Below are 23,045 nucleotides of genomic sequence, written 5' to 3' on the forward strand. Positions count from 1 at the left end.
ACACTGTATTCCTGTATTGATTACAAATTGCTATGCAATGGTGATCAGAGATGCAGCTTAGTTGCATTAAATCAGCTTTTAGTTTTTGCAGATTGTTTTCTTCCACACAACATTGCTATTATTCTGTTACACTTCACTGACGAACTTTACGTGTAGACATAACAGTATTAATTGTGTATAGGAAAATAAACTTATAAATCTAACATAATGTGCCTAGAAAATGCAACTGAGAATCAGAATATAAATTTCACTACAGGTGTATTTAGTATCCATTCTCTTGGGAAATGTGGAGATTTCCTAATGCAAATTCTATTCATCCTAGTAATAGAAAAAGTGATCCATTGGACATCTAAATAAGGGCACGAAATTATGTTTATGAAATAGTTCTTTTAGGAGGTAATCAAAAATAAATTATAGCTCTCACAAAGCAGATAATTAGTTACCCCAGAAGAACTGGTTTGCAATTAAACCTCAACCCAACAACACATTATGTGCTTATATGTATTATCAAAGATATTGTTAAAGTCCAAACAGAAACATTTGAAGAAGTAAACGTATTGAAATATCTAGGACCTTTTTTTGTTACAATGATTAATGCAAACAATGAAATTAAAATTATAATTCAAAATCACATGGATTTATAAGTCGTTTACACAACCAGTTCTAACATATCCATGCATGTGAAACCTGCACACTGACAAAATAGTTGATGAAACTGTCAGGGTACTGGAGAAGAAGATATGGCATAAAATTTGTAAAAATTTTGGAATACTGAAGGACCTTTTCAGTGGAGAGCAGGCGAACAAAGCAGTAAAGGGCATTGTCAGGCACATTTTCATTTCTGTTTTGACAGATATTTGCAGTTTCATTTTTGCTGTTTCATGTGATGCCCAATTTTTATCGGAAAAGTGTTGGTTTGTTTCTCATTACAAACAAAATGCATTTTAAAGTTGTATTTTGTAAGTCCACTTGATATAGTAGTCACTGATTAGTAGGCCTAGAGCAAAGAGCTTAAATAGCCTGTTATAGTTGATAATGATAGAAGCTGAAGCTATGAATTACAATTTCTGCCACAGGTGGGATGTGAACCTGGGTCTCCTGCTTATGAGGCAGATGTGCTAGCCATTACACGAATGTAGCAGTGTAGCTGATACAGCTGCACGGACTATCCCAGTCCATTGCCCCCATAACACAACTTCAGCCCATTTTCCCCCTTTTAAATTGTCAGTATTTCCGAGGCTCTCCCAGCTTTGTACACGATGGGAAAATCCTGCCTGTACCCCCTGTTGTGGGGGTGCTATTCCAGAACCGGAGAGCCTTGGCAGTACTGATGATTTAAGAATGGGAAAATGGGCTGAATGTTGAATTGGAGTTTGTATTAGGGAAGGCACTGGACGAGAGTAGTCGTTGGAGCTGTGTTAGCTGTACTGCTACATTGGTGTAATGGTAAGCACATCTGCCTAGTAAGCAGGAGTCCTGGATTCAAGTCCCAGGCCTGGCATAAATTTTAATTCATTTCTTCAGCTTCTGTCATTATTGAATTGAGATGCATATGTCTCAAGGAAAGTGTAATTCCATCAGATCAATTGATTATATTGCTTTTGCCAATAATATAAAATGTTTATGACTCTAGGGGCAACACCACCATCCTCATCACCAACAGCAGCCGCAGCAGCAGCAGCAGCAACAAGAACAGCAGCAGCAGCAGTCATCCCACCAGCATCATCACCAGCAGCAACAGTCAACCTCACAGTCACAGGCTCAGGAAGACACTCCAATGCGAGCAGTGCTCCTCCACGTGCAGCATTCACACCAGTCCTCACAGCAGCTGCTTCCGCTGCCACCCGAGGAACGCTCCGTCCAGCTGCCGCTACCGGTGCCGCTGCTCGCCCCTCTGCACCATCACCACTCTCCACAGCAGCGACGACAGGAGACGGCCTGTGAGCAGATAGTGTGCAAAGTGTCCCCCGTTCCCTCGCCGTCGCCCGGTCCTTCCGCACCTTGTGCCGATTTGGTGTCTCCGGCACCAGTGGAGTGCCGCAGGGTAGCGGGCACGCCACCTGTAGCACAGCAGAGTCAGCAGTGAGAATCGTCCTCCCTTACTTTTTGAGGCTGTGGGAACTCTGCATTTCTCAGGCACCTTCTCTTTCTGAGATCGCAACTCACTTCCTTTTTGTGTGTCATTTCCTGTGACTCGCTTTGGATAGTTTAGCTACATCATGTGCACACTAAGAAGTCTCTCGGTGAGGTTGCTAGTGGGAGTAACTTAATTTATAAAAATTCAGTGGTATTGCTAAAGCTAACTAGTAGAAAATACTTTTCACTGGGTGTACACTTAAAACAAGCAGAAGCAATATATGGAGCTAATGATCACCAAAATACTGCATGTAATTGAGTTTGAAGTAATACTGTTTATTATATTTCTTGTATTTTCGTACTTCTGTGTGTGTGTCCATCAGTAGTACTAGGAATTTCAGCTCTTGAAGTTAAAGCCATTCTGTCTCCTTGTCACATTATTTATTGACAAGTAAAACACAAAATTCTTGGTTTGACTGCTAGCTGAAATTGGTATCTACTGGAAAGCACTCAAAGGTGGTTAGAAAATTTAATTTTTTTTATTGATTTAAGTGCTTCCATTATCCACCTTGCAGAGAATCTTCTTAGAGTACATAAGTAATAATGTTCATGTGTGCACAATTTGGAAATCAGATGATCCGTGACTGGAAATACAGCAGTTAATGTTGTTGTTTGCATCAGAACTGGAAAAGATGATCTTTCTTCAGTGCACATGTTACAGTGCTGATGTGCAGTACTGTTACAGAAGCGTCATGTCGTTTGTAATTGTGGCAGTAAGAAAAAATGCAGACTTTGAGACACTCCACATTACTCCAGTTGCATGAATAAGTCTTCCATATTTATCACAATAATTTTTTCCTCTCATTTGGCATACTAGTTTTTTAAGATCTGGAGCTTACTGTCTTGTTTTCTTTTGGAGGCCACGGATAGCATTAGTTGTAAACTCAAAATGCAGTAAAATGGAAAAATAATACTCATTCACCTATTGTGCAAACTGTGATAATTTGGATGCACCTGATAGAAATATGAAAAGCCAGAGATGTTGAATCTTGACCTTTCAAAACTTCAGTTTCTTTATTTTAAGTAAAGGAACTTAAGTGGAAGAAATAGATGAGGGAAAGTTGCTTAAATTGATAGACAGGATGCAGGGTGAAAAGAACTAGACAAATGTGTGCGCGCGCACTCTCTCTCACACGTGCTCCCCCCCCCCCCTTCCCCCCCCCCCCCCACACACACAGAGAGAGAGAGAGAGAGAGAGAAAGAGAGAGAGAGAGAGGGGGGGGGAGGGGGATAGGGATAGGGATTGGGGGAGAGGGGGGATCGCCTCTGCTAGTTGCACTTTTTTTCTTTTGTTTTACTTCCTAAGTCAACCTGATCAGGGGAAATAGTGTAATTAAACAAAAAGAGAAAATTTTTATTTGATGTTCGTAGAAAAAAAATTATAAAAAGCCATATGTAAGAATACTTTCTCAACAGGAGTATCAGTAGGTGATGGACCTTTTGTTGTATGATTAAAGCTTAATTATTTTTACAGATTTCCAGCCTGCTGGTATGTTAAAGGGTCAGCAACTTGTGATACTATTTCAATATGACAAACAGCAAAGTTGCAGAAATAGCTCTTTTTTATTACTGGATGATGAATAGTTTCAGGTTTGTATTCATAACCCATTCTCGAATCATCCATCCAGTCATAATAAATATTGCTCCACATAGCAAAAAATCATGACAATTGTTACCCAAAGGAGTAGCCCTGTCACGCTACATTTTTGGAGAAATGTAATGAACATGATTTTAACCACTATGTGAGGCACATATATTTTTATTACAGACACAGAATATATCAATGTCTTCAACAGAACCAATAAACAAATAAATGTCTGTATAAAATTGTCTGTCATTGAAGATTATAATGTTTGGCTCTGGCAATTGGCCTAGTGCCTTTTCGTTTGATTCAATGACGACTCCCTCAACCATCTGGTCTTCTGAGCGCTGTTGGCAAGCGGGGTGCACTCACTCCCTGTGAGGCAAACTGAGGAGCTACTTGATTGAGAAGTAGTGGCTCCAGTCTCGTTAACTGACATACAGTCAGGAGAGCGGTGTGCTGACCACATACCCCTCCATATCTGCATTCAGTGACGCCTGTGGGCTGAGGATGACATGGTGGCCGGTCAGTACTGTTGGGCCTTCCAAGGCCTGTTTGGATGGAGTTTTAGTGTATGACTCTCTCAGTTTGTCTGAAAAACTTATGTGTGTCATTGCTGCTGAAAATTTGTGTGACTTAAGAATGGTGTTAGTTTTATCTTATGTTTCTGGATCTGTTAATTCACATTCAAGATCCACAAAATCTTGCTAGATTCCTCGCATCCATTGTCCTCCAATCTTTTTCCCCAGATTTCTCACCAGTGGTTGCTGTATGGTCCTGTTTCATGTTGGGATAGAGTGCTGTAATTGTAACTGGCTTCTGGGAGTTATGATTTTATGATATTAGATCTTACTGTATACTGATAAACATTTCTTATTATTGATTAACAAAAGCCACTTCAGCTGTATTATTACACATTTATTATGTTATAACCGATTTTGTTCATTGAACATCTTCAGGTTACTGAAGTTAAGCGAAACAAGAAATTAGACTAAAGCTACAGCATCTTAATAAAATAGACAATTCAAACTGATAAGAGCCTTATACTAAGTCCTCACCAAGTTCTGCTAAATTCATGAAATAAATGGTCTGGTTGTCATAGGTAATATTAAAGACGAAATCCAAAAACAGTGATCACAAACATTCCGCGAGTCATCTGGCAGGAGTATGGCGAGCAGACACGGCATGCTGTGTACAGTAAACTGGCCAGGCAGGGCCACTCCATGACTGAGATAGACATTTAAACATAGTATTTGGCCTCCATCGAGTGCGATAGTCGACTGTGTGATCCCAGTTATTACAAGCAATGTTGTAACCACTTTTATTCAGTAGTCATGATCACTTTGTATGATCGCAATTATGGATTCTCCTAATGATGATGCAGCTTTGTGTAACCGTTGGTGTATGTTCTCTTCCATTGTAGCTAACTTAACACAGCTTGCTTGTAATGTTATTAAGAGCGTATGTTATCCACTAGTTTGGATGCCTTAGCTATTTTACATTTTCATAGACATTGCATCCTTTATAACTACATTATTAATAACTTACGTTAGTTCTGTGAGATCATAATATCATTCATGATGTATTTTACATGATTGAATCACTGATTGAAAAAAAGGAAGAAAGTCCAATCACCTCTGTTTAGAGGAAACTAAAAAACTTGTTAACACTTACAATATTGTTCCTAGAGTTTTGTGATCCATTGCAAACTTGTAGAACTAGGTTATCTGTACACAGTGATGAGTCATTCCAGCCCATTCAATAAATATTTTTGAAGCTATCCTGTTTGGAAGTTGGTGGATATTCGCCCCATTTCCAATAAATGATCCTCTCGTGGGGAGTTCGCAAAGAATGTCACAATGACATAGGTTTACAGAGCTATTTAGTTTTACTTATGTTACTAATCATTTCAAAATATTGATATTTATTGAGTAAAATATCTTAAGAACAACAATGCACTGTGATACATATAAAATGTTTTAATTGACAATGTTCTTTAACACTTTTTAATCTTCTTCATCAGATTGTACTATGTTGTCTTCTCCATCAGGCTGGAAATCATTATTTGCTGTGGGCCACTAAAGAATGTTGTTAAAAAACTCTTGATACTCTAATGGAATGTACTTAACTGATTTATTATGATCTTTCAGCTTCTTCGTATTTATAGGAATCTTATTGTTGTATGCTATTGTTCTGGGATAATCAGGTGTTTGTTTTCCTTTAAAAATCCTATATGTATTGTGAAGCAGTCCATCTGTCCATTCCTAACAAATGACATACCATGGATTCTGATGCTTATAGGTCAAATGCCGAAATTTAGCAAGCAAAAGTCTTTCCTTTTCTTGACAATTTATGGCAAATGAAGTTTTTTTAAATTGGTGTGACCACCGTTCCTTAAAGTCAATAGTATCTTTATGTTCAATAATCTTGACGTGAAACAAATCCAGTGTTTTTCTTAAATTCACTATCATTTCAACGTACTGTTTGACAGAGTAGATTCTACCTTCTTGTCGTATGCCTCTCTTGATTATGGCAAAATCCCCATCAAATGGGAGGAGGGAGTGGCCTCTTAACAGCAAAATAATGCTGAATTATTTGAAATTTCAAAGTCATTGCGAGATGCATCAGGTACTGTACAACTGTGTTGTTTTTATTTTGCCCACCACAAGAATCACAGACACATGTTCTTTCACTGAGTCAGATATTCCACTTACGTAGTCACTGAGAAATGTGCACACTTCATTTGGACCTCGATTGCCTTGTCCTTTATGGTAGCAGTAGAACTGTGCTGTATTATCTTTGAGGTTATGGATTCCAAATACCAAAAGCCACAGTTTTCGAACATAGAACATTTCCTGTTCAGGAAGACAAGAAAGGGGAACTTTTTGCATATGATCAAACACCAGGCTGATTACATCATTCCTTTTAGCACACAGTTTTATCACCTCTTGTTGTTTTTTATAGAACTTAGAAGCTTGTCACTTGTGAACCATCAATTCTGTGACAGCCATTTGTTTTGAAACTTCATTCGTTAACAAAGATTTAGTTTTGGCTAGAAGCTCTTCACAGGCAGAACATACATCTACTTGTGGGTGACCAAATCTATAGTGAAAAGTTTCATAGAAGTACTTGTGGTAATGTTCATACTTCGTTATCAATTCAGGGTTTTTATCACAAAACAAATGATGCATCTTTTTCAAATTTAAGTTGGAATACAAATGTACAATACTTTTGTCACTGTAGTGGGTTGGGAAAGATCGAATATGAGCATCAGTCTTGTCAATGACATCAAATCCACCTGTGTATCCCCTGTTAATATACTTTCCTCTACAGTCATCTGGAGACTGGCTATTAACAAGGAGCGATTTTAAGCATACAACAACCTTATCACTCACAACATGCAGACTGCAAAATGCTTTGCGACATACCTGTGTCCTTTCAGTCTGTTTCATAACAAAGAATCTGTATGTACCTTTCTTCACAAATGTCAGATTTTCTTTTCTGCTCCTTCTCCTTTGTACAGGTGAATACTCTTATCAGTCCCATTAAATACAGATCTTTCTGCCTTTTAGTTTAACCATCATACAATCTCCTAATTATTTCCATTTGATCCTCATCTTTGGAATGTTCATTTTGGAACAAGTGCAATAAAAAAGAATGTTGGAGCAAGATACAATATACTTCACTTAAATATTTATCACTAAAATGAAGACAAATATCACATGAAAACCTTTATATAAAAATTGCTGCATGGGGGACCAGACCGTTTTGCTGGCACAACTAATCCTTGTGAGGTTATATATTCCTGTCCTAGTGATCTACACAATGTGATCAAAAGTATCAGGACACCTGGCTGAAAATTACTTACAAGTTTGTGGTGCCCTCCATCGGTAATTCTGGAATTCAGTATGGCATTGGCCCACCCTTAGCCTTGATGACATCTTCAACTCTTGCAGGTAGGTGCTGGAAGGTTTCTTGGGGAATGGCAGCCTATTCGTCACGGAGTGCTTCACTGAGGAGAGGTATCGTTGGTGGTCGGTAAAGCCTGGCACGAATTCGGCAATCCAAAACATCCCAAAGGTGTTCTGTAGGATTCAGGTCAGGGCTTTGTGCAGGCCAGTCCATTGCAGGGATGTTATTGTCGTGTAACCACTCTGCCACAGGCCGTGCATTATGAACAGGTGCTCCATCGTTTTGAATGATACAATCGCCATCCCTGAATTGCTCTTCAACAGTGGGAAGCAAGAAGGTGCTTAAAACATCAATGTAGGCCTGTGCTGTGATAGTGCCACATAAAACAACAAGGGATGCAAGCCACCTCCATGAATACCACGACCACACCATAACGTCACCACCTTTGAATTTTACTGTTGGCGCTACACATGCTGGCAGACAATGTTCACCGGGCAATCGCCATACCTACACCCTGCCACCGGATCGCCACATTCTGTACCGTGATTCATCACTCCACGTTTTTCCACTGTTCAGTTGTCCAATGTTTACGCTCCTTACACCAAGCGAAGCGTCGTTTGGCATTTACCGGCATGATGTGTGCCTTATGAGTAGCCGCTCGACCATGAAATCCAAGTTTTCTCACCTCCCGCCTAACTGTCATAGTACTTGCAGTGGATACTGATGCAGTTTGGAATTCCTGTGTGATGGTCTGGATAGATGTCTGCCTATTACACATTACGACCGTGTTCAACTATCGGAGGTCTCTACCAGTCCACAGACAAGGTCAGCTTCTACACTTTAGTACTGTACATGTCCCTTCACATTTCCACTTCACTATCACATCAGAAACACTGGACCCAGGGATGTTTAGGAGTGCAGATATCTCATGTACAGCCATATGACACAAGTGACACTCAATCACCTGACCACGTTCAAAGTCCGTGAGTTTCGTGGAGTGCCCCATTCTGCTTTCTCACGATGTCTAATCACTAATGAGGTCGTCGATATGGAGTTTCTGGCAGTAGGTGGCAGCACAATGCACCTAATATGAAAAATGTATGTTTTGAGGTGTGTCTGGATACTTTTGATCACATAGTGTAGCTTTCTTGCTTCTTTCTTTGACATAGTATCTACATTTCTTATACCTTTTCTTCTCCCGTGCACTTTTTCAATTTCAGAGTCATTTTCTCTCATTTTGCGAAGTGTCTACAAATAGCAACTTATGTAAATACACTGACAATAATGTGGGTCGATAAAACTGAAACAATATCTTTAAATGCCACTTAATAGCATTGTTGTAACATTCTTTGTCTGACATCTGGTGATGCTGCGCACACTGATGAGTGGAAAAACAGAAGAATGTCTGGACACTCTTCTCGATTCCAGTAACTACAAATTTTAAAAGGCTGTACTGTCCGTATTATTATTGGGTTTTTCTTCCCGTTTCCACCCATTGATGAGTGGACAGCTCCAAAATTAAATGTATATCTCAGCTTATTTTCGAAAAAAATGGACTTTCTTCCTTTTTACAATCAGTGATTCAACTAGTTTGCAACTGTGTTAATAATCATTCACATACTGTCGTAGCTGCCAAATGACGATGTAGTTTGGTGTAAGCACTGCTCCCTGTGCCCTTGTTATCATGCACAATTGTGTTGCTAACTTGCATAATTGTGTTGCTAACTTTAGTTTGGTTCTACTTTTCAATATTTGGTTTCATTGTGCACAAGTGTGGTTCTACTTTTCAATATTTGGATTCATTGTGCAATCTTTAACATCAGTCCTGTGCTGAAGGTTTTGCCGTTTCTTATATCAATTGTAATCACACAGTTGACTGTTACACTTGCTGGAAGCCAAGTGCTATGTTTATGTGTTTACCTCAGTCACAAAGTGGCCTCGTCTGGCAAGTTTACTGTTTGCAGCATGTTGTGTCTGCTCTCCATACTTCCTCCAGGCAGCTGGCAGAATGTTTATGACCAGTGTTTTTGGATGTGGTCATTGACATCACATATGACAACCAGACCACTTACGTCATGCCTTTAGCACAACTCAAACTGCTATAGCTTTAGTTTAATTTCCTGTTTTGTTTATCTGGAGGTGACCTGAAGATTTTCAATGAACAAAACCGGTTGTAACACAATAAATGTGTAATAATAGAGCTGAGATGTTTTCCTTTTCAATTAATCATTAACATTATCAGATGTGGTGCTCAACATGATCAAGATTATTTCTTATTATATGTTGACCAGGTTAAAAATTACTTTCTTTTTACTTTGATAGTTCTGTTTTTCCTTTTGTTTTCTCACTTAGTTTGAGCACGATGATTTCTACCAGGTATTTAAATTGCAGCACTGTGTTAGTTTTACGATCATTTCTGGATACTGCATTTATACTCAGGGCTATAGCCATAACCTTAGTTTGCTAGAATGACACATGTAATCCTATTTTTTGTAGACTGCTGATCTGGGCATGAATTTCTTGCATATTGAGAGCTAAGAGAATTAAATCATGTGCAAACCCCAGGCAGTTTGATCTTATTATAGTTTTGCTCCAAGTTTTATTAAAGTGCTTTATCATTTCGCCAAATGTTCATGATGTAATCAAAAGCCACATTGAAGAAATTGTGGATAACCCATCATCTTGTCTGATGCTGGTCTTCATTGCGAAAGCTTCGACTCTTCTTCTCTTAACTAGGGAAAGTGTACTCGCCAAAATTTGTCTTTTTCTTTTTTTTAAATTTGGATTGAGTACAGTGTGGCCTAAGGATTTTTTTAGTATTAGTCTATGGATAATGTATTTTGTTGTAATCTGTGAATGAGAAAAAGAGCTGTTTATTTCTGTAATTTTTATATGCTATTATTATTATGTGCATTTAAGGTAGAGAAGGGGTAGAAAGGAAAAGAAAGGGAAGATGATATTGTTATCAGCTGCATCGGGATTTTGTGCAGCATCAGCAGCGATGAGTGAAAATGCATGCCTAACCGAGATTTGAACCTGGGATCTCCTACTTACTAGGCAGTTGCATTAACCACTGTGTCACCTGGACAAAGTGTTTATCACAACTGTGCAAACTGTTGTGACGTGCCTCTTGACCGACCACATTCCCACCTAGTGCCATCTATCTGTAGTCTGTCTGTGTTCTCCATGCTCGCTGCTTGGAAATTTCTGCAGGAGGTTAGACATAATCATGCATTCACACTGAATGTGGTGGATCCTTTGCCCATTGAGGCAAATTAGTTACACGAAAGTGTGGTGTCAGTTCTTTTGGACATGTCTGAAAGGCTAGACACCACGTATTCATATACTATTATTTATTGAATATTCATTTTACTTACAGATTTTCACATTAAATGATTCATCTAATCATGTTTCCAGGCACAAGCTGTAACATTTCTTCTGTAACAGAAGCATTGAAAGTGGATATTGCAGTTTTCAATTCATCGATGGAATTTGGATGGTTTTTATAGACAGTTGCTTTCGCTGCACCCCAGAAGAAAAAGTCAGGTGGTGTTAGGTCAGGCAGTAGTGGAGGCCAAAGTTCCTGTGAAATTATGTGATCACAAAAAACATCAGCAAGCAGTGACATTGAAACATGAGCTGTATGCACGGTTGCACCATTTTGTTGAAAATAACTGTTCAGTATTTCACTTAACACAAGTTTTCCTATGAATGGGTACAGAATATCACTGCAGTATTGTGCATTTATTGTTTAGTTGAAGAACCCAGGCAGTTGAACAATCCTATGGCACGTGCGGCTAACAATCATACGGCACTGCAGAGAGATTTCTTAACACCCTGTACAATGACCAGTTGTGATCTCAGGTCATCACCACGGTGGTAACACTTGAAATTTTGCGAGTATATCAGAACTTCACTATCTACAGTTCCAAACCATGGCACAGTGTACAATATGGAAACAAATGGAAAAAGTGTTTTGAACCTGAGGGCAGTCATTAATGTCCTTTACTTCCACTATCATTGTTATGTTAGAGCCTTCGAATTCGTTGTCATCAGAGTCAGCAATGCTTACATTAAGAACAATGTCTGTTATGGCAGTTTCCATAAAACCGATGTTCACCCAATACTCTCTCTCCAGTTGCTCTACCTTCCAATAGTATCCTACCAGTCTGTTGCATCCCAAGTGTTGGTATTGCCAGAGACTTAGCAACAATGGTTTGGGGGAGTGAGATTCAGCTGGTTGACCAAAGAAGGGGGGAGACTTGTTTAGCTAAATCTGTTCATCTCTTACTAAGCTTAAGTATTTTGCGATTTGCACTGGGTTTATAATGAGTGGTTGTACTTTAACAATAGCATAGATCATCTGCCTATATTCTTCTACTTCCCCAAATAAGCTGGTAATTGCAATAATTGTTCACTTATTTTTATGAGTGAAGCAACAGTTTTGAATCCTACATCTGTCTATTTCACATAAGTTATAATAAACTGTTCTACTTTTTCTATGTTGACTTCAACACTTCTTCATTAGACTGCAGTGTGTACACTGTTCGATTTACTCCTTGAGAATGTGGCTCTTGCCACTGTCACCTGTTCCTTTGTTAATCTAAGCCAATCTCCGACGTTCTTTTCCATTGTCTTTTTATGTTTGTTATAGTACATAGCACCAACATTCCAGTTTAAATTCTTATTGAGGTGTAGACCTAGAAATTTGGCAGAATGCACTTCTGTTAATTCTTCACTTTTATGATTTATACTAATTTCCTGATCTTTTGACTGTTTGGTTCCGAATTGAATCAAGTTTGTTTTTGATATATTAAGCTTCAGACCATTTAACTGGAACCATGACCCTAGCCTGTCTAATGTACCAGTGACTCTATCAGGAATCGTTTCTGTTTCTTCACTTTTTATCAAGACAGACATGTCAGCAGCAAACAGAACGGATGGTGAATTTATGTTTAATGGTTAGTCGTTGACATACAATAGAAAGAGAATTGGACTGAGGATCGAACCTTGTGGGACACCCTGTGTTATTGTTTTCCAGTCTGAATGGTAGTTTACACCATTTGAAGACATGATTGTTCTTTGTTTTCTATAAGATAAGTAAGAAGTAAGCCAATAAAGTACTGCACCCTTAATCCCATATTTTTCTAGTTTGTGGATTAGTGAGGAATGATTTACGGAATCGAAAGCCTTTGTCAGGTCGCAGAAAATTCTGGCTACTTTACTGTTTTTGTCTAGAGCTGTGCTAATTTTTTCTGTGAAATTATTTATGGCGTCAATTGTATTTTTCCCTTGCTGGAAGCCAAACTGATTCCACAAAATAATCCCTTGTGATACAATAAAGTTTTGGATTTGGATAGCAGCAACTTTTTTGAAAATTTTTGAGAGCACTGGAAGGAGGGAAATAGGACAATAATTCCCCATATCTTCTCCTGACCCTTTTTTAAAAAGTGGTTTTATTTCCGCATATTTTAAAGATTCTAGAAAAAAATTCTTCAAATGATTTGTTCATTACCCAATCCACCGAATTTTTAGTTTTTAGTGATAATGTAATGTCTTCTATTTCTTTCATTGTAATGTTTCAAAATTTCATGGGAGATATGTTTTTTCGATCAAGCCCAAATGGACATACATTTTTTTTGTAATTTGTAACATTGACGTTTGATTTTGTCGTAGTGATAAAGAATTCCTTGAAGTGTTCCGACATTTGAGCAGGATTTACAATAGTGGTGTTTTCAGGCTCTATTTTACAAATTTCATGGCTGCCGCCTCTAATGCCAAATTCTGATTTAACAACAGACCACACTTAAATAATTTACAATTTGAACTGGGTTAATGATGTGAGGCTGCAGTATTCCCTTTTGTGCATTTACAATAGCGTTTATCATCTGTTCATATTCTTCCTCAATTCGGCTGAACATTGCCACTAATTGTAATATCTCTTTTGTTATTGTGGCAAACGTCGCTAAACGTTTAAAACCCATGTCTGTTTCTTTCACATATTCTTTCAGGAAATGCTGTAATCTTTGCATGCTCGTCTTTAGAACATTTGACTCTAACGTATACACTGTCTGTTAACTCCTTACAATGTGGCCCTTACCACTGCCACTTGTTCCTTTGTTAACCTTAGTAAACCTTCTGAATTTCTTTCCGTAGCATCTATTCTTTCTTTGTAATAAGCTGCATCTGCTTCATCTAATGTCCTGAACAGTATCTTACTCACCTGTCCAATGAAGTTAAAGACTCCTCTCTACCTTCTAGTATCATGTTTCATCAGCTGTTGTACTAGTTGTTGCAGACCTGCGTTTTTTATTCTATGTGATGTGTCACCTGTTCATCTAGTAATCGACATTCTATTAAGCCTATGTTTAGTTGTTTTAATGTCTCCCGGCACTTTTGTACCACTGTTTTAGCATACCTTTCTGCCTTCTGAAACCTCTCTGTTACAGTATTTAAATTTACATAAGTAACAATTCTCCACGGGGTGCTATATATTTCTATTTGTCCTGCATTATCATAATACAATCCTGAAGAACTTGGAAAATGTCAACTGAAAATCATTCGTTGCATACTCTGATGCAGTGGTGTTGGACAGTTTTCACTTAAAAGAACTGTTTCAGTCTGTTTGCATGTACTTTGGTTTCTTTGTTTCTTTTAATCTTTATGACTGTTTGGTGTATCCACTTTTACTACTTCATATGGCCCTCGCCATTGTGAGTCTAATTTTCTAGATCTACCTCTTCTTAAGCTTCGTTCACACTGAGGGATTTGTCGTGGAGATTCGTGCCCTGCACAAGTCGTGGAGAAAAGTTTCTCGGCACATGCATCTCGTGACTTGGTTCAAGGACAGACAAGTGCCCGGCATAAGTAGCAAACGTGAGCGTTCTCACTGGCGACATGTAGCCAGTCAGTTTCACAGAACGTGGCATCCAACGTAGAATGTCTATTTCTTTGCGCTAGTGCTGTGAATTTAATAGTGAATACGGAGAATAAGCGGAGAAAGGAACTTAGGTGGTGGGTGCGTAACTTTCTCAATAAATGGGGTAGTCATGGAGCATACACTTCTGTGATGCGCGACCTTAAACTTCAAGATGCACAGGGCTTCAAAAATTTTGTTTGTATGTCTACGACAGACTTTGATGTATTACTAAATATGACAGCACAGTACTACACACTTAAGGATACAAATTTTCGAGCGGCTGTAACCCCTGCTGAACAACTTGCCGTTACATTACGCTTTTTAGCGACTGGAGATTCGTACAGCTCCTTAATGTACATGCATAGGATTTCTAAATCCAAAACCAGTGAAATAATACCAAAAGTCTGTCAGGCTATTATAAAGGCACTTCAAAGAGAAATTGAGGTAAGAACTTATTTTCATTGATTACTTAAAACAAAATACCACTGAAGTTAACATACAGATGTAGACATTTAACTGTTTTCTCTTAAAATAAAAACGTTTTCTGTTTCCATTTGCTGCCCCTCATGAACATCTATTGGCATTAAGTTTATTTCCGTAATTTCACTCTGTTCAAATTCTTCTAGTTCTTCGAGTTTTGCCTCGAAAGTTAAGTCCTGGATTTCCTTCTGCAGAATGGTAAGACTCTTCTGAATTTTACACAAGTTCTAGTTTAGTCAATGAGAGTACAGATCAATCTAACTGTGTTGGTAAATGTACCCGTGGAATGGCAAAGTCTTTCACAGAGATGAAGCTGCGTGCTCCCGAGTTTTGTTAGCTTTCCCCTTCGACCCACCAGCACTTGGCATGAATTAATGTCGAAGGTAACTTGTCCTTATTTGGTTCTGTTTACATATTAACTTCATTCTTTTCTTTCAGAAGCTGGGTGGAGGGATACAGTGCCTCTCTCTATATGGTCATGCACTGTGTCCTGAGCTCTCCATTGGCTCCTCATGACGTAGTGCTGTCCCCACCAAGGGTCCTTCTTCTTTCACTCTCCGCTCCCAGACTTCTCTCTCTAACCAGAAGTGTCCTCTGTTGATACATTCAATTGACTGCTTATCAAGGGTCCCCTACACAGGGCATCTTTTGTCTGTTTATAGCTTGCACTGTTTGCTTTCTTATCACTCGCATCTGTCCAGCATTTTGGACTTCTGCCTCGGCTGTACATCTGAGTCCTGTTTCTTTGTGACCTCTCTGCCATGCTCTGCATCCAGCTTTACATTTTAACTTTCCTGCTGTTTGTGTACTATTTCTGTCATGCTACCTGAGATAGACTTTATTTAGACTTGGCTTTTTCCTGTGGTTACAACACCTTGTATGTTCAGGAGTATATTTCTAGAGAAAGATGCGAGTTCTGGTATTGAAACAAATCTGCTTCTCCTATTTTTTGTGTACCAGACATCCTCATGTAGGTATTGATTGCTTCTTTAAGAAGAAATTGCAGCAATAGATGCACCATTGGCATATACTGTATAGTAAATCCTTTTATTCAATATCGAGATTCATTGAATTTTGAGTTCAGTAAGGTGCTACAGCAGGTGCTGTGGCATTTAGGGCCATAGACAGAAGGTAGTCGTGGTGAATAAATCATCGAACTAGGAAAGATTTTGTCAGGTGTCCATTAACTGAAGTTTTGGAGAATGCCCCTCTTAGAGACCACGAAGAATGGTTGCAAGGGGTCTCCATACACCAGATGGCTGAGCACCTCTATCAAGAACTCATTACTGATAGAGTCTGATGGGAGAATCCAAATGTGATTTCAATGTGCTCCAACATTTTTCGACCATCCTGCAAAATTGCATCATGAATTGCAGTCACCAGTAGCAACCGTGGCAGGTCTTCCGCTCCTTGGCACATCTTCCACACTCGTTCTTCCACATTCGAAGCTGGACACCCAGTTTTTCACTGTTGTATAAGACGGAGCACTGCCCATAAGTGTATTCCACATATCCTCCCCAATTTCCTTGGTTGTCATTCCCTTCAAACGAAGATACTCAGTCACAGCACGATTCTTGATTCTCTCGATATTCACCATTTTGCTTACACTACGGTATACAATGCACTCTAGTAGCAAAACTAATGAAGATGGAGCTGCGAAATTTGACTTGGATTTGCACAAAGGGTCACCATAACATTGGATGGTGCCGTTTGTGTGAGACATTACAGTAACTATCTCAGGCTAGAAACTTCTTGACTGCCCCTCATATATTCTTAGAGAAATCTTTTAAAGCCGGTTGTTAGTGGACACTCTCAAATGTATTAAATAAACCTGTGAACATTCGTGGTGGCCTTCTCTGTATACATTCCATATTCCCATTTACCGAGCGAGGTGGCACAGTGGCTAGCACACTGGACTCACATTCAGGACGACGATGGTTCAATCCCGCGTCCAGCCATCCTGATTTAGGTTTTCTGTCATTTTCCTAAATTGCTCCAGGCAAATGCTAGGATGGTTCCTTTGAAAGGACACGGCCAACTTCCTTCCCTGTCCTTCCCTAATCCGATGACACCGATGACCTCGCTGTTTGGTCTCCTTCCTCAAACATCCCAACCCTATACCCATTTATTCATGTTTGATATTGATCCTAAACACTTGAGCAATGTTCTAGAATTGGTTGCACAAGTGATTTGTAAGCAAACCCCTCTATAGACTGATTGTTCTTCACCAATAGTCTCCTAATAAACTGAAGTCTACCATAACAGAGTCTGTGGGATCATTCCATTTCATATCCCTTCAAACGTTTACACCCAGATATTTATATGAGTTGGCCGATTTCAACTGTAACTCATTGATATTGTAGCCATAGGATACTGCGTTTTTTTCATTTTGTGAAGTGCAAAATTTTACATTCCTGAACATTTAAGTCAAGTTGCCAGTCTCTGCACCACTTTAAAATCTTATCAACATCTGACTGAATATTTACGCAGCTTCTTTCAGACAGCACTTCATTATAGTTAACTGGATCACCTGTAAAAAGTCTGAGGTTACTACTAATACTGTCTGCAAGGTCATTAATATACAGCACAAACAGCAAGAGTCCCATACACTTCCCTAGGGCACACCCAAATTTACTACTACATCTGACAATGACTTTCCATCCAAGGTAACATGGTGTTTCCTCCCTACCAAAAGCTTCTCAATCCAGTCATAAATTTCACTTGATACCCCATATTATCGAACTTTTAACAGTAAGTGTAGGTGTGGCACTGAGTCAAATGCTTTTCAGAAATCGGTAAGTAATATGTCTACCTGACTGCCTTGATCCAAAGCTTTCAGTATGTCATGCGAGAAAACTGTGTGTTGGGTTTCACATGATCGATGTTTTCGGAATATATGCTGGTTGGCTGTGAGGAAATCATTGTGTTAAAGTTACATGGTTATGTTTGAGCTTAGAATACGTTCTAAAATTCTACAACAAATTGATCGTAGTTTTGTGGATCACTTATACTACCATTCTTGTAGATGGGAGTGACCTGGGCCTTTTTCCAAGAATTGAGCATTGTTTTTCGTATCAGGGATCTATTATAAATTATAGTTAGAAGTGGGGGTAACTCAACTGCAAATTCAGTCTACGGTCTGACAAGGATTCCATCGGGGCCTGGAACTTTGTTAAATTGTAATGATTTCAGCTGTTTCTCAACACCACTGATACTAATACTTACTTAATTCATATATTCAGTGGTATGAGGATTAAATAGGGACAGTTCTAGGTTTTTCTTTGTAAAGGAACATTCGAAAACAGAGTTAAGCATTTCAGATTTTGCTTTAATACCCTCAATTTCAGTTTGTGTCTTTTGCTAGGGACGGGACACTAACTTTGGTGCGACTAACAGCCTCTACATATCACCAGAATTTCTTTGCATCCTGTGAAAGATCACTTGTCAATATTCTGGTACAGTAGCCATTGAAGGCATAATGGATTGCCCTCTTGACAGCCAAACACATTTGATTCAGCGTCTCTGTATGTATAGCCCTACACTTTGTTTCACACCTATTATGCAGTAATCTCTGTTTCTTTGAAGTTTCTTTACCATGACTGTATACCACAGAGATTCCCTCCCATTATGAACTGACCAACTATTCTTTTAAACTGGAACCAGAGATCCTCTACATGCTCCTGCCCTGTGCTGAAAGTTTCAAGTCCCTCGCTGAAATATAACACTACTGATTATTTATCTAGTTTACTGAATGTATATATATCTTTCTGCTTGGTTTACTTGTCCTTTGTACTTTGGTAATCATTATTGCCACAACAAATCATAGTCACTGATACCAGTTTCGATGTGGACATCTTCAAAGAGGTCAGGTCTATTTGTTGCCATTAGGTACAATATATTTCCATCGTGAGTGGGGCTCCTAACTATCTGTTCTAGATAGTATTCAGAGAAGGCATTTAGTAATGTTTCACAGGGTGTCTTATCACGCCCACCACAAACAAAACTGTAATTTTCCCAGTTAATTGTTGGATGATTTAAGTCTCCACTGATGATTATGGTATGATTGGGGAACTTTCGTGGCAGTGAACTGAGGTTTTCTCTAAAGTTTTTGATTATATCAGGAGATGAGTCTGATGGGCGATAGAAGGATGCAATTATCATTTTATGCCCACCCCTGATACTGACCCTTGCCCAAACAGTCACATGCAGCTTCAATTTCTATCTCGGTGAATTTGAGTTTCTTGTCTATTGTGACAAATACACCACCTCTATTTCCCATTTGCCTATCCTGTCGATATACTCTTAAATTTTACCCAAAAGTCTCACTGCTATAAGTTTCAGGTTTCCACTAGCTTTCTGTACCTACTATTATGTGAGCTTCACTGCTTTTCATGAGTGCTTCAAATTCTGGCACTTCGCTGGGAATGCTTCAGCAGTTTACCATTAAGATTTTTATACTCTCACCTGTGGGATCTTACTCTGATACTTCTGGGTTTCCTACAGCTGTTGTTATCTGGATTGGTTGGAGAGTCACCTAACCTAAAAAAAAAAAAAAAACCTTTGTGTGCACCCCACACAGAGTCAGTTGCCTGAGTAGCAGCCTCTGATGTGTGGTGTACACCTGACCTGTTTAGGGGGACCTTACAGTTCTCAGCCTTTGGTGCAAGTGCAGGAAGTTGCAGCCTAGCTTGTCACAAAACTTTGGAAGTCTGTGGGTCAATCATTCCACTCAGAACCAAAGGGCCATGATCGGTTCGGGGAACAGTGCTCCAAATTGTGAGCTTCATTGAAACTCCATGCACAAGGCTGATCTTCTCAAGCTTCTCTGCCAGTCCCTGGACTGACCCAAGAATAATTTTAAAGCTTAGGTGACAGGCATCATTGGTTCCAACAAGCACCACAATCTGCAGTTGATTGCACCCTGTTCCCTCTGTGGCTTCTGGGATAGCCTCTTCAGCATGTTGAATGAGGCCACCAGTGCTGAATGTGCCTGGTGTCCTTACCTGTCCTTGCTGCCATTTCACTAAGGGATACCATTATTTGCCACATGTTTGAACTGCCGACAATTAATAGACCCACACCCTTTTGCATGTGCTTCCTTGTGACACCAAACAAAATAGGTTCCCCAACAGAGGTGACGTGAAAGGTGGCACCTCAAAATTGTTGGTTAGGGAAATCAGTGTAACACCATGAGTCCTCCCTGGCCCCCATCCACCCAGTACAAGACACCCAGATCTACCATTGAAATGCCACTTGCAGTCAAGTGGATGAGTAATGACAGATCACGCACTTTCTGCAGAGGAGACGGGATTCACGGGAGTCGATATTACTCGAGGTACCTCTGTTACAGGTATCAAAGGTACAAGACTCCGATTCGCACCAGGTGCCAGTCGTTTTACTGTAGTCAGAGTGATTCCAGCTGCTTATGAATGTCAACCAACTCATCCTGTGTTCGAGAACAGCATCCACAGTGGGACTGCATTTTAGCTGGTGCAATGTATTACAAGGCAGTTAACAAATCACTAGATTAAACTTGCTGATTATCTTTTAATTTGTTGTGCCAAAAAGTTGCCAGTTCACTATAAGAATTGAAGCAGATTGCGATGCCACTACCTGAATATACTGTATTATTATTGGACCATGTGGCATCGGACTTCCGGAAAGTGGCTTTCGCGTGTAATAGGTTTGAATAGTGATCCAACTACTACACGGAATTTTTGGAATAAATAATGATAATGGCACTTAACAAACTTATTTTTACGTCTATATTTGATTATTAGTAGCACTGACAATCTCTTTGAAGTGACTGAACAGGGAGCACTTAATTCTGTATGTTTGATATTGCCTAGCAGGAGGACATTATTCATTTAAAACAATACCATAGCCTGAAATCGTTTCAAAATACATAAACACGTATGATAAACACTTGAACTTGTTTTAGGTTAATGTAAACTATACAAATTGTAATTACTAAATTTAATGCTATTGAGCTTTGCGTACCCTCATGTTCATGATTTCTGGAGAGAATTTTCTGATTATCGTTACATGGTCAATTTGATATTCCCCAATGTGATTGTTTGGAGATTTCCATGCAGTCATTTTGCTCGGTGGTTTCTTAAAGTGAGTGGACATTATGTGGAGGTTGGCTATCCCACATATGTTGATTAAGTGATGTCCATTTGTGTTAGTCTTTTTGTGTGCTGAAAAATTCCCTATTAGATGACTATGTTCACGTTCTCTGCCAATTTGCATATCGAAATCTCCCAACAAGACTTTGACATGATGTTGAGGTATCTTGGTGAGTACACGCTCGAGTTGTGACCAGAACTTCTCCTCTTTGTTTTTGTCAGAATCGTTATTGACCGGAGCATGAGCGTTTGTCAGTGTACCGGTCTCATTGGCACATTTACCTGTGACTAGAGAGAGGCATTCAGAGGGTGATGAGAAGTCTACCACAGAGTCCTGGATACTGTTATGCATGAGGAATGCTGCTCCCAACAAATTTATGTTACTATTTTTCAGTTTGATTGCAGGCTTCCCCTTGTAGACTCGATAGGCACCAGAATCAAAGTGTTCACAATCACGAAAATGTGTTTCTTGTACTGCAAGTATACGGAATTTCAAATCTGTCTCAAGTATCTGTCAGTATCTTGAGTTTTCCTGTTCTAGTCAGTGTCTGTATGTTCAGTGTACCAATGAATTGATTTTGCTTTGGTTTGAGGAGTTTTGGGAAGCTGTGACTCTCCCCTGCATGATGTCCTGGTCCCCCAGAATCCAAATGACCAGCATTGCTTTCGCCTTCGTTTCCCTTATCTTATTTTATCAGTAACATATGTTTGAAAGCTATGTATGTAATTATATACCTTTCTTTTCTGTGAAGAACACCACTGTCTTTCTGCCATTGACTATAATTTTTATTTTTCAATATATGATTGCAATTTCAACACTTAGGATGTTATCACATGCTTAAAACAGTCATAGCATAATTTAAAAATGTCTGGCTATTATACACACACAAAGATATTTGAGGTCATTATCAAGAAAGCCTGAGTGGCATGGCATAATAATTTGACCTTTAAATAAAATTCCTATTGTACAGATTTCTTCGTTTGTTATCACTTTCACTCCAGATCCATTTATAAAGCTAATAATGTTGTTCTAGTTTTCTTACATTTTTTGGAATAGAGACTGGTCTTCTGAAAGTATAGCTTTGACATATTGTTTGATTGTGTTGAAGATAGATTAATACACAATGAGGCTGAATATTTGGTAATTCATATTTTGAATTTATTTTTTTTTTGCAGATGAGGATTACAATCTCTCTCTTAAAATCCATTATCTGTTTTCCCTGTTCCTATGTGCTACACATAGTAGTATGAAGCCAAACCACTCTTTTTAATTCCTCCCACTCTCCTTTCAAGATGGAGTCATACCACCCAGATTCAATGATCCCTGTCAGAAAAGTTGTATGTAGCTATTTATGCAGTGCATCCTGGACTTTGATGTGGTGAATGTTGAACCACTTGGTTGAAATTTGGGTTTTATGGTCTATCTCCTGGCCTCACTCTCTTTGCCTTTCGGCAACTACCAGCTTTGTAAGAAGAATCTGGTGCAGATGTCAGTCGTGTTCTTTCCCTCTCCCTCTTCCTCTCCCCCTCCCCCTCACCATCCCCCTCCCCCTCACCCTCACCCCCTCACCCCCTCATCCCCTCACACCCTCTCCCTCTCACACCCTCTCCCTTTCTCACACCCTCTCCCTCTCTCACACCCTCTCCCTCTCTCACACCCTCTCCCTCTCTCACACCCTCTCCCTCTCTCTCACCCTCTCCCAAACCCCTCTCCCTCTCCCAAACCCCTCTCCCTCTCCCAAACCCCTCTCCCTCTCCCAAACCCCTCTCCCTCTCCCAAACCCCTCTCCCTCTCTCTCACCCTCTCCCAAACCCCTCTCCCTCTCTCTCACCCTCTCCCAAACCCCTCTCCCTCTCTCTCACCCTCTCCCAAACCCCTCCCCCTCTC

General features: G+C 39.5%; 1 protein-coding gene across 1 annotated transcript in view; it reads left to right on the forward strand.

The window, feature by feature from the left end:
* LOC126272843 (transcription factor GAGA-like) overlaps window positions 1-22,724 on the forward strand; it is a 100,815-nt gene extending 78,091 nt beyond the window's left edge. The window contains exon 6 of the mRNA XM_049976046.1: window positions 1,634-22,724. Within this exon, the coding sequence (XP_049832003.1) occupies window positions 1,634-2,086 (453 nt within the window). The 3' untranslated portion in view covers window positions 2,087-22,724. The remainder of the gene's footprint in view (window positions 1-1,633) is intronic.
* The last annotated feature ends 321 nt before the right edge of the window (window positions 22,725-23,045 follow it).

Source organism: Schistocerca gregaria, chromosome 5, assembly GCF_023897955.1.
Source record: "Schistocerca gregaria isolate iqSchGreg1 chromosome 5, iqSchGreg1.2, whole genome shotgun sequence".
Classification (NCBI taxonomy): Eukaryota; Metazoa; Arthropoda; class Insecta; order Orthoptera; family Acrididae; genus Schistocerca; species Schistocerca gregaria.